This window comes from Heloderma suspectum, chromosome 1 (genome assembly GCF_057233095.1).
Source record: "Heloderma suspectum isolate Gila_16-S chromosome 1, 16-S_ref, whole genome shotgun sequence".
Taxonomy (NCBI): Eukaryota; Metazoa; Chordata; class Lepidosauria; order Squamata; family Helodermatidae; genus Heloderma; species Heloderma suspectum.
In genome coordinates, this window is record NC_139458.1 from 438471277 (window position 1) to 438483675 (window position 12399).

At 50.9% G+C, this 12399-nt stretch overlaps 1 protein-coding gene across 1 annotated transcript in view; it reads right to left on the bottom strand.

Annotated features, from left to right (window-relative positions):
• Window positions 1-12399, bottom strand: part of OTOF (otoferlin) — a 167086-nt gene that overhangs the window by 34942 nt on the left and 119745 nt on the right. Inside the window, exons 16-24 of the mRNA XM_084833256.1 lie at window positions 10881-10989; window positions 10023-10206; window positions 7803-7923; window positions 7523-7623; window positions 4966-5056; window positions 2813-2929; window positions 2388-2540; window positions 940-1129; window positions 117-241 (exon numbers count right to left, since the gene is read on the bottom strand). Of these exons, the coding sequence (XP_084689382.1) occupies window positions 117-241; window positions 940-1129; window positions 2388-2540; window positions 2813-2929; window positions 4966-5056; window positions 7523-7623; window positions 7803-7923; window positions 10023-10206; window positions 10881-10989 (1191 nt within the window). The remainder of the gene's footprint in view (window positions 1-116; window positions 242-939; window positions 1130-2387; window positions 2541-2812; window positions 2930-4965; window positions 5057-7522; window positions 7624-7802; window positions 7924-10022; window positions 10207-10880; window positions 10990-12399) is intronic.

Below are 12399 nucleotides of genomic sequence, written 5' to 3' on the forward strand. Positions count from 1 at the left end.
GGGGAACCCCTAGAAAGCTGGATTGGGACCCGGGAGGGCCAGATTTGGCCCACGGGCCTGACATTCAACACCCCTGGCCAAAGGCAAAAGATGCCTGTCCCTCACGCCCACCTTACCTCGGTGCATTGGCTCTGAGTGATGAAGAAGACCCGGGCGAAGGGGTCAGACAGGCCGCTGCTGTCTGCAGCAAATAGACTCCTGGCCTGGTACATGTGGACGCGGAGCTGGAAGACCTGTTTCTCTGTGCAGGGAGGGAAACAGAGAGAGGGCACTCACTGGACTTGGCGGGGGGAGAGATGCGGATTCTTAGGAGTTGTGGGGAGTGGGGGGAGATGAGGGCTATTCTGAGACAGGCCTTGCCTGCCCCGGCACAATATTTCCCGACATGGTGGTCTACATATGCTTTGAACTACAACTCCCACCAGCCCCAGCTGGCATGGTCAAAGGCCTGGGATGAGGGGAGGTGAAGTCCAAATCAACTGTAGGGCACAAGGTGGGGGAAAGCCGCCCTAGGATCCACTTTCAGCACCAACCCTGGAAAATGGAAAGTAAGCCAGAAGACTGCCCCAGCCGGTGCCATATGCTTTGCCAGGGCTGGCCCTACTGCTAAGGCGGCCAGTGCCGGGGGGTAGCCAGTGCTGGCAAAGAGTTGGAGGGGAGAGCTGGGTGTGCCACACAGGCTGCCCTGCGTCCCCGAAGGTGGCCTGTTGCCTCAGGTGTGGCGGAAGGAGCCAATGTTGAAGTAGGATTCCACTGCCAGTCTGGTGGGTTCTGGATGTGAAGCCACCATCTTGTGCCACCATGGCAGAAGCCACCATCTTGTCCTTTGCCTCAGGCAGCACATGTATTGGACGGGCCCAACTTTCCCCTCCCCATGGAGAGATGTCAGAAGGCGTCTGGGCCCCAGCACCTCTGGAAGCAAGGAGGAAGCGCTCTTACTGGTGTAGAGGAGGCTGATGGGAGGGAAGGTCAGGAGGCCTTGTCCCCTGGGCAGCTTCTTCTCCTCGAAGCCGCAGGGCAGGCCACTGAGGAAGTCTTTCCGCTGCTTGTTGAGGCCCAGCCACAAATAGGTCTCCATTTTGGCTTGCACCGTCCAGCCGGCTGGCCCAAAACCCCTTTTCCCTGGTAACTGAGACAAGAAAGGCCACAGAAGAGTTCCACAACTTGTGCTTTTCTCATAGCTGCACTGTTCCCATTTCACCCGTATCTTTGAGCTCTGGAACTCACCAAGTGTTTAGGCCATGATTCAGCACAGCTTTATCTGTATTTAAAGCCATGCAAGAGTGTGCAGTATTGTGGCCTTAAACCAGCCTTCCCCAACCCAGCACCCTCCAGATGTGTTGGCCATGCTGGCTGGGGATGATGAGAGTGGTAGTCTACAGTCTGGAGGGCACCAGGTTGGAGAAGGCTGCCTTAAACATTTCACAAGGGTTGAAAAGCCTTCTGAAGTGCTTAAGTGCTGGAATTAACAATATGGTACACACAGGCACACAAGCGTTAAGGATTTTGAGTTTTCAAAGTTGTTATTTTTTTTTAAATTTTGATTAAACATTCTGGATTTGACATATATATGCGGTGGAAAAAAAACAGACTTTCCTATTTCAGACTGACTTCCTCCTTCCCTATTGGATCTTGGGGCAAACTCTTGCAGCAGAAGTGGATGGGGCCCTCCCAACATCCGTAGAATGCACCAATAACCTTTTCTGACCATGTTCCCTTTCAAGCAATACATCTAGGCCAGTTGAGTGTTGTGGATGTCATGTGACAGACGGGAATTGTTCACATTGGAGCTCTGGGAGGGACAGCGAGGTGGAGCATGGTCTATCATGCATGACAATGTCCTTCCCTCCATCCTGGCATCGCCCCACCTTTATGGATCTGGCATGATATAAGCAAGGGGCGGGGCATGATTAGAAGTGGGTGGGGCTTGAATTCTTCTGATGGTGGAGGCTCTGGCTTGTGATGGCACTGGTGCTAAGTTGCCATCTTTTTCTTCTGGCAATGCTCCTGTGCCTTCACCTAAGCACAGGGCTTCCTCCAGTGGGCAGGGCTTGGAGGCCAAGCCATACCCACTGGAGGAACACAAGGAGGCTCCGCAGGCCAGATGCAGAACCTCCACGGGCCAGATTAGGCTCTCAGGCTGGAGGTTCCACATCCCTGCTTGACCAGCTTCACAACACATAACTCCAAAGAGTGACACTGTCAGCATTACCGTGCTGGGAAACGCGTCCCCGGTTGAACTTCTGACTGCCATGCAACTGTTGAAGGCACTGGAGTCTCCCTAACCTAAAAGTCTTGGAGAAGAGCCTCCTTTTTCACCTACACCTGCTCATCTCCTTTCCCCCTCGGCCACTTGTATCCAAACAGGAAACGGGCTGCCACCTCACCTTCAAGAAGACTGTCTTCACTTTCCCACAGTCTTTGCCTGTTTCCTCATCCACGATGGAGTAGAGGATGTCCTTGGAGGGGATGCGGGCGTAGGCGATGCGCTTGTTGTTGCTCATCATCCAGATGAAGATGTCCGGGATGCTGTGCTGTGGCTGCAGAGGGAGGACGGGCAGAGAGCAAGACGGGCAGACAGAGAGAGAGACTGAAAGCTGCACGACAGGCACCCGCCATCCCTGGAGATCGTTTCTCTATCCATCCCAGTCAAGTGGTTATAAGTCACAGCTGGTCACCTGCAGTGGGACCGTCATCTGGGGCTTCCTTCTCATGAGAGCAGCTCCAGCCTCTGCATGCTCAGCTGCTTCAAACACAGCACTGAGATATCTCCTCAAGGCTCAAGCTATGCACGGCCAAACCCAATCCTCACCTCGTCGGCCAGGAACCGCAGCTTTTGAAGGAAGTTCTGAGATTGCTTCAGCTTGTCCCTGATGGTGGTTTTCTTGACCTGGGATCTCATGGTCTTGGCCTGTTGGCCCATGGTCTCCTGCACGGTTCAGGTACAAGGAAAGAGAGGAGAGGCAGAAAGAGGAGACATCAGATTGGCCATATGGCCTGGGAGCTTGTGTCTAACACATTTGGAGGGCAGAGGTTGGGGAAGATAGGTCTGTACCTTCCTTAGGATCCTTCAGTAAAGGAGGTTATAATAAAAGCACAAATGTGTACACTGGTCTTGTAGGAGAATTTTGACCAGATGGGAAGAGGAGGCTGAAACATGAGGTCCCTTTTAAAAACAACTGGGCAAAACATGATCTGCAGTCTTTGAACGATGGGCATGATCCAGCCAAAGTTAAAACCTCTTGATTCCCATTGATACCAGTGGAAGAGGTTTTAAGTATGTGCTTAAATCACTGCCATTAAAATCAAGGTTAGTGAGGAGGCTTTGGCTAGATGGCAACCTACTTTTTCTGGGGAGGGGCCAGAATTAATGCCAAAAGTAAATTTATTTTTATTTATTAAATTTATTAATCGCCCATCTGACTGGTCACCCAGCCACTCTGGGCGATGTACAACCCACCATAAAACAATTTAAAACAATAAAGTTTTACCATAATTTTTTTTTTTTTAAATACCCTAACCCACCCCAAATGCCTGCCTGAACAACCACGTTTTTAATGCACGACGGAAGCTCATTAAAGAGGGGGCATGACGGAGTTCCCTAGGGAGGGAGTTCCACAGAGTGGGGGCCACCACAGAGAAGGCCCTCTCCCTCGTCCCCACCAGTCTAGCTGTCCTGGCTGATGGGACAGAGAGAAGGCCATCCGAGGCTGATCTTGTTAAGCGGCCTGTCTGGTGTTGCTGGAGGCGCTCCTTAAGATAGGCTGGGCCAGAACCATATAGGGTTTTAAAGGTCAAAACCAACCCCTTGAATTTGGCCCGGAAAACAACTGGTAACCGGTGCAACTCCTTCAGCACTGGAGTGATGTGATCTCGCCGGCGGCTGCCTTTAATCAGGTGAGCCGCCGCGTTCTGTACCAGCTGCAGTTTCTGAACCGTCTTCAAGGGTAACCCCACGTAGAGCGCATTACAGTAGTCTAAATGAGAGGAGACCAGGGCATGTACTACCGATGGGAGCAGATGGTCGGGAAGGAAGGGGCGCAGCCGCCGTATCAGATGGAGTTGATACAGCGCTGTCCGGCTCACAGCTGACACCTGAGCCTCCATGGACAGCTGGGAGTCCAAAATGACCCCCAGGCTGCGGACCTGGTCTTTCAAGGGTAGCCGTACCCCATTCAACACCAGGTCAACATCCCCCAGCCTCCTCTTGTCTCCCACCAAAAGTACCTCGGTCTTGTCAGGGTTCAGCTTCAGCTTATTCCTCCCCATCCAGCCACTCACCGTCTCCAGACATTTGGACAGGGATTCTACGGCCAACCTTGGTGAAGATTTGAATGAGAGGTAGAGCTGCGTGTCATCCGCATATTGATGACACTGCACCCCAAACCTCCTGATGATAGCCCCCAGTGGCTTCACATAGATGTTAAATAGCATCGGGGAGAGGATGGAACCCTGTGGCACCCCACAAGTAAGCGGCCACGGGTCCGAAACCTCCTCTCCCAGTGCTACCTTCTGGTACCTGCCGGAGAGGAAGGACCGGAACCACCTCAATACAGTGTCTCCAATGCCCAACCCCTCCAGGCAGTCCAGGAGGATACCGTGGTCAACGGTATCAAAAGCCGCTGAGAGGTCGAGGAGAACAAGGAAGGAGCATTCACCCCTATCCAGAGTAAAGGCATTGAGTAAGTATTTTCTAGTGGTGGTGGTGGTGGTCCTGGTGAGACCAAGTGCTTCTTCTCTTGCCAGAATTAATAACTCCACCAGATGCATTTTTAGAACCAGTAACATCCCAGTAAAACAGACCTATTAGGAATGAGAAATGAATCTTGTCCTTTGCATTAGTCCAAACTAGAATTCAGCATTAGCAATACTGTCGTGGTAGAGGGTATCACACCCCCACCAACCCTCTGTCTGCATTCTTCTTCAACCAATCACCCCCACCCCAACTGCAGGAGGGATGCTCACCAGTTCCCGCATGCAAGATTTCAGCCTCTCCCGGTCCAGCCGCGTGCGGGAGGAGTGGTTCTGGTCTTTGTTGGAGAGAGTCACAAATCGCCTGTGGCAGAGAACAGGATGTGGGGAGGGGAAAGAGAAGAGAGAATTGTGGCAGCAGCTAAATTTAGGAGAGGGAGGAGAAGATGTCCCCTTTGGGGAGAGGGCCCCAGTTGTGAGGACAGTGCTAGAGATCGTTCATATGGGAGCTAAACCCTCACCTCCTTGACAACGGTACAACCAGTTGGATTCAGTAAAAGCATTCTACCACCACCATCACCACCAATGTTAGAAGATATTTGCGGGGCTGCAATTAATCTCCCTAATTATTCCACAAAACCTAGAATAATTACTAGAACCTTTGGACAGAACTAGATGTTACCAGAGGAAATACATACACACCCAATCCTGCTTCCCTTGTAATGCTAACAGGATTAATAGGAAGGGGTCAGTTTTTCAGGAGATGACAAAGAGATTTATAGGAGGAGGTGGATTTGCAAGAGACAACAAGCAGGAGGAACCTACTTAATCCTTCTCCCACCTGCTGATGTCTGATTGATTTGATTTCTTTCCCTAGAAATGACCCCTCCCATCTTTAAATGCCCCCTGGCTGGGCTTCAAAGCTAGTAGATGTAGGAAGGGCTAAGCACTCCTCCCTCGCATCCTTCCCCGTAACTCCCCTGCTCCTGCTTTCCCAAATGCAGAATTGGAACCATACATTCCCCAAAGTAACATCAACTTCTGCTAGAGTGTGGGAATCAGTTTGAAATCATTTCGTTATGCAGACAGTATCATATTCTCTGGCCTTTATCCTCCTTCTTGCCCAGAGGAGGACTCTGAGCTGGAGGATGTATGGCCCAGTGAGCCATCACCAGTTACGCTGGGACCTTCCGGCCCAGAGGACATGGCTTTATTGGACTCCTCAGACTCAAGAATGCACTACCACTGCCCACAGTGCAGTCCTCACCACCCCCATGCCAGAGGAGCTAGCAGCTGCAGAACCAAGCAATGGCCCTTTAAGAGCCAGACAGCTCCTCAGAGGGGCTGCGGTTCGCAGCAAGCCCAGACCAACCAGGCTTCAAAAAGCCTCAGAAGACCTCTGCACATTGCTGAGACAACAGCTCTTCCTGAGTGAGCTCCAGCCAGCATAGATTTGTCCTGGGTCTTGAAAATCCTTGCCTGGTCTGTCCTTGCCACCTCGCATAGTGGGACTTGAATCTGCCCCGCCCTGCTACTAAGTGAAACTACTCAGATTGCTCCCCCAGGAACCTTGAGGTAAGCTAGACAGGACAGATAGCTCTTTACTCTGGATTAATGAAACCAAACTGTACTCCATCACAAACATAGCTCTTCACCTCTCAAAGACATGTCTCTTTTTGTCTTTTGTCTTTGTCTCTTTATTTTTTTTAACAAAACAGACCTAAGATGGAATACTCTCTGTGACTGGTAATGTGGCAGATACAGTTTACAAATAAACACATGTATACACTGAGATTTCTCCAGAAGGTCGGAACAAGCCCTGCCAGTTTGATTATGGAATATCCATGCCATGCGATGTGTGTGTGGCTTCCTCCTGGACTGCTTTCAAACGGGCCTCAAAGGCCTGGATGTTCCAGTCCGCTTTTCAATGAATGGTTGCTCATCTTTATTTTATAAATTGGAGGGGTTTTGTGTGTTTTTTTACTGTCGCGGTTATTTTAAATGTCTTCCCTCCTGTTCTAGTTAATTGTATTTTCTGCTTGATTCTTTTATATTTTTATCTTCTATGCCACTTTGAGGAGGCTTAGCCCCCAAAGGTGGTATAAAAAACCTGCATAAACAAATATTTAAAAATCTACTCTGCAACTGTCGAATGGAAAATAGTGCACATTCAGACACCCATACGCCTAGCTGGCCGACTTCACCAGGGGAATTCAGACAGCAATTTGGGGGTTGTGGGGGCATCTTCTAGAAAAGTGGATTTGGAAAAAAAAATCTAGTGCATGGATGGAAAAAAGACACAAAAAGACACATCTTCTAGATCCTGGCAAATATTCGCTTTCAGCCAAGCAACCTGCTCCTGCGCGTGTTCGCACAGAAGTAGACCCCATGAGCTCGGTGCGGTTTGCTCCCTCGTACGCAGGTTGAAGGCTGCAGCCCAGCAGTCTGATCCATTGGGATCCTAATCCTGCATGCGCTGGGTGCTGCACAGAGTATCCTGTCTTGGAGGCTTTCCAGGAGGGAATGTTTTAGAGAGGATGGCCCCGATCCAGAAAAGTCCATGCTCAAGTCCATTGAAATCAGTGGGACTTGAGCCAATGTATCCCATCAATTTCAATGGGGTTAAGCACCACTCACTTTCCTTGGATTTGAACCCTAGGTCAGCCTCCCCCAGCCTGGTGCCCTCTGGACATGTGGGACTACAGCTCCCATCCCCCATGCTTGCTGAGGATGATGGGAGCTGTGCCTCAAGGGAAAGGGCCAGACATCCTGACCCTCCCTGTATCCTGCTATTTGGATCCTTCTCCCAGCCAAGGCTCTGCTGACTTACAGGCATCCGCTGCTCAGCTCCTCAAGGACCCCTCGGAGGCGGCGCTCCGGGTGAGGCTTCTCTGTCTTGATCATCTCATGTACGTCATTCAGTCCTTCTTCCTGGAAGAACAGAAGCAACTTTCAATTTGCAGAGCTGGCAGCAGGAGACTCACGCCAGTCATCGTAGATGATCCAATGGAATCCTGAGCCTTCATCCTGGAAGCAGGAGACTGAGCCCCCCCGCCCCAGGGATGTTCTCCCCCTCCCCTCATCTTCCCAGCCTTTTTCAGGACCCTCACCAGCTTGTCTGCAATCTTGTCCATGATGTTCGAGTTGTACAGGCGCCGTCTCTGGTCCTGCCACCAACTCTTGATGTAAATGCAAGGCTTCTTGTCAAAGTACGGCAGGTGAAAATAGTTCCTGGAGCAGCAGGAGGAAGGAAACCGTAGACGTCAGGAGTTGTAAGGGGAGATGTCCCCTATAAACACCCTTCTTTGCTGAACCCACATTCACATCAGTGGGCAGATGTGGGATTCAGAATACCGTGCATGCCATGTAACCTCCAGTTCCAGCCATAGTACTCCATAGCCTTGAGTAAATCACACTCAGTGCAACCTACATCACAGGGCTGTTGTGAGAGTAACATGGAAGAAACCCTGGATTAGGGCAACAGACAATGGAACAGATCAGGGTGGGGAACCTCTTCAGCCCAAGTGCCGAAATTTCAGAGAAGCTCCCGGGGGCTGCATTACGGTGGAGGGCAGAGCCAAAGACAAAAGGGGGCAGGGCCAGAAATACCAAAGATACCAGTCCATTTGAGCTTCAGGCTCTTCCTGCCATTATCTCAGTCTTAGCAGAGGCATTGCAACCTTTCAGAATGGGGAAAAAACTGTGAAGGTAGAAAACCACCAGGTATGGTGGTTGGGGGAAAGGGCTGTGGATGCCCAGGAACCTCGGGGGCTGTTTGGGGACCACAGGCAAGCTGGATTTGGCCCCCAGGCCTGAGGTTCAACACCCCTGGGATGGATGGATGGATGGATGGATGGATGGATGGATGTGCTATGCTGGGCATCTCAGGGTACTTTCCCCCTGTTTGGAGGTCTTGGTGCAGCTTCTCCCAAGCTGATGCCTCCCAGATGTGCTGGGCTTTGCCCTCATCTCCAGCCACCATGGATTACATTAAAGCACAGCATGCACAGTAGACTAAAGCATGTGACCTGTGCTGTGCTGACTGGGGATGATAGGAACTATAGTCCAACACATCTGGAGTGTGCCAGGTTGGGGAGGCTGGTTTAGACCACTGTAAATTCCACTTTCCAGAAATAACAATCTCACTATGGTTGACAGAAAGAAGCCATGTACTAGTAGATAGTTGGAAGCCTTTCGGGAGAGAAAGGAGCCATCTCTTTGTGGGCAATTGCTGCTCCTTCCCTTGAGCCCTTTAGAGAGCACATCAGTGGCCCCAGGGGAACAAAAACCAAAAGGGAGAGTGTCTTCACACAGTGTCTTCACTGCCAGTGGTGGAGATGGTTTGGATGGCTCTGGGGCAGCGTATGAAGGACTGTTTGGAGTGATAGCTAAAAGGGGCTTTCAGGTTTGGAGGCAGCATGCCTCGGAGGGATGTCGGAGGAATCCAGTTGTGGGGTGGAGCTCGACGAGCGTTCATCAGCCCCCCAGACGCCGTTCCATCTTCTGCTAGCTGACCCAGCTCGGTGCACAATGAGTTGGGACAGCTGGCAGAATTTCTGTAAATTATTTGTGTGCGTGTAAAAAAGAATTGCACAAATTTTGGCTGTAAATTGCACAAATGTGCATGATTTGCACAAATTACAGCCATAATTTTGCAAATTAAGCAAATTTGTGCAATTTGCTGCCATGACTTGTGCAAATCTCTACTTGCACAAGGTGCAGCCAAGACCCCCAAAAAGCATTAAAAGTCCCTGGAACTTGGGAAAACCACACAGCTCACAAAAGTATGCTGAGCTGAGCACACCGCAGAGGCCCAGTGAGCCCCCAAAGGGCTGGATTTCCCAGTGATGGACATCTCCAATGCCTTGAAAGGTCCATTGCTGGCAGGATCTGAGGAAGGGCTGTGGCCTTCGTGCCCTGCCTATGGCCTTCCTGGAAGCATCTGGCTGACCACTGATAGAAACAGCATGCTAGGTTGCCCCACCAAACCCCCTCTCCCGTGAGCCAGATGACATCACTGGGTGGGGCCCTGTTTGTGATGTCACCCAGGCTTTCCCAGCTAGGGCAAGGAGGGGCTGGGTCTTGCCTGAGACCCTCAGGCCAAGTGGGTCAGCCTGGTGGGCCAAATCTGGCCCACAGACTGGAGGTTCTCCATCCCTGTCCTAAGGACAGGGGAGGCAGTATCCTTTGCCCCCATTTTTGAACCAAAGGAGAGGGAATTCAGGGAAATGCAGTCCAAGACCCATCCCATAACCCCAGCCTCTTTCCTCCTCCTCCCTTTTCGACGACAAGTCTTTTTCCCATCAACATGACTGGCTGGGCTCACTTGCCTGTCAGTGACCAAAGGCTTCAGTGGTGCAGAAGTAGAGATCGAGACAAACTCCCCATCATCGCTGCCTTCCTCATCGCTCTCATTCTGTAGCAGCTCGGATTCCTCCTCATTGCCATCTCCGCCATCTTTCTTCCTTTTGATGGAGGGCTTGGACATCCCATCAATTTCGTTGCCATAATTGCCTTGGAAAAGGGAAGGGATGATTCAGGGGCTTAGGGTGGGAAAGTGGGAAGCAGATTCTCCTTACGAAGCCCACTGAGCTTAGCCATTTTCACAGAGCTTAGGCTCTGTCTGGATGCCAGGCGATTGTCTTGGCCCTACTCAGTGTAATCAAACTAAGGTAGAGCTGCTTGGGGTAATATGATGCTTGCAGAATGGGATTCCACAGCAAAGCCTCAATGGGCTCACTTCATGTATAGTCTGCTAGCAGGGAGGAAGGAAACAACCTGAAATTCAGATAACTAGGACCAAGATTACACAAATCATTTATGGACAAAAGGAAGTTACCACATGGTGATGTGTTCCTGTAATTCCCCAGCGGTTAAACTACAGCAGCCTCCCCCAACCTGGTGCCCTCCAGATGTGTTGGATTACAATTCCCAACATCCCCCAGCTATGCAGGATGTTGATTCATGAATCATCATGAATCAACTACCATGAAATACCACCGTGTGGTGACATTTCCCTGTCTAAGACAATCATTGAGAGTCCTCCATCAGTCCGCAAATGAGTCCAAACCCTACTTCAGAGGCAGGTCAGGCATGCGGTTCTGCATGCCGCACTTGCCAATGCAGAAGGCAAACACCCCTCATCCATGCTCCCCCCTCCTTTCAGAGAGCTCCCCCTCGGTACGTACCTATTGTGACCTCAAAGTTGATAGGCTTGTCTCCATTCTTCCTGTCAATCATGGTGGCCTCCAGAAAGGATCCAAAGAGAAAGAACTCCTCCATTTTGCCAGTGCAGTTCTGTGGGAGTCGGACAGGAGATAAACTCCACTGCCATGGTGACTGCGGACATGGCTTTAAGTTCATATGAATGCTGTGTTATTCTGAGTTGGACTGATGGGCTATATTCTCCGCCCTTGTCTATCATATCACAGGAGTGGGAAACCTTTTTTGGCCTGGCTGCAGAATTCCAATATGGGAAGGGTCTTGGGGGTGCTAAGAGCACAGGGCAGGGCCAAGGATGGATGTAATTCTTACCCATGTGGACATTTTCCCACCAAGCATACAAAACACAACTCAATTCCATGCTGGGTAATTCAAGTTTAATTGCCTTGAAATACCCTCTTACCACCATTTGGAGATAACAGCAGAAGAAGCTTGTGGGGTGGATGGTAAACCCCTGAGAGCCGCATCTGGCCTATGGGCCGGAGGTTCCCTATCCCTGGTCTACCATGACTAGGGATGTATGGATTCCCCGCTGTCTGTTCCGGTGGGGAATCCGCGGGGGGGGGGGAGAGGCAATCCGTTCCCCCTCCCCAGAATCCTTGCGGAGCGGCTCCACTCCACGAGGATTCCACAGAGATGAGGGCCACCCCATTCCGCCATCAGCATACCCCGGATTCCCCCGTTTTTTTCGGCTCCCCGAACTTACGAAAATAATTCTGTAAGTACCACCGAAAAATCCTTTTTGCGTGCCTGCCATTGGTCTCCATAAAGGTAAAGCCCTTTGCGGGGATTCCCTATGTAACTTCCGGTCACCTGACCTCACCGGACCTGACGTCACTGGACCTGTCCTGAACAAACCTCACCTCACCAGACCTGACCTGACCTCACCTCACCTGACCTCACCTGACCTCACCTCACCTCACTTCCACAGACAATAAATAGAACAGATGGGGGATTTCCGTGGACTTCACAACTCAGCCCCAGCAAAAGAAAGCCTCGGGTCACAGGGAAAATGCCTATATCGTAAAAAGGGTAAAGCCATTCGTGTTCTTCTTCCATTTCCGATTTACGGATTTCTTTTCGTGATTATTTTCATAAAATCCACCGTTCAGTGGACAAAAACAATGGGTCCATGTGAGCTCCGGTCTGGGTCGACCAGGCCGCCTCATTCCGAGGAGGATTCCATGGACCAGATTTGTCAGAATTGGATCCCATTTAAAATTTGTGTGGAATTCTCTGACATCCCTAGCCATGACTGACACCAGATTTCAGGGTGTCGGGCAGAAGACCTTGCCTGAGCCTGCCCCTGAGCTCCTTTCTTACCTGGCAATACCAGGGAATGAACCTCCGACCTTGGGCACGCGACGCACACACTCTAACACTGAGGTATGGGCTCATGAAAATCCCAGGGACAAGGTATCCGTCTTGTTCCATACCCATATCCACAATCAAAAGGAAGTCAAGTTCAGATCCTTGCCCCCGAAG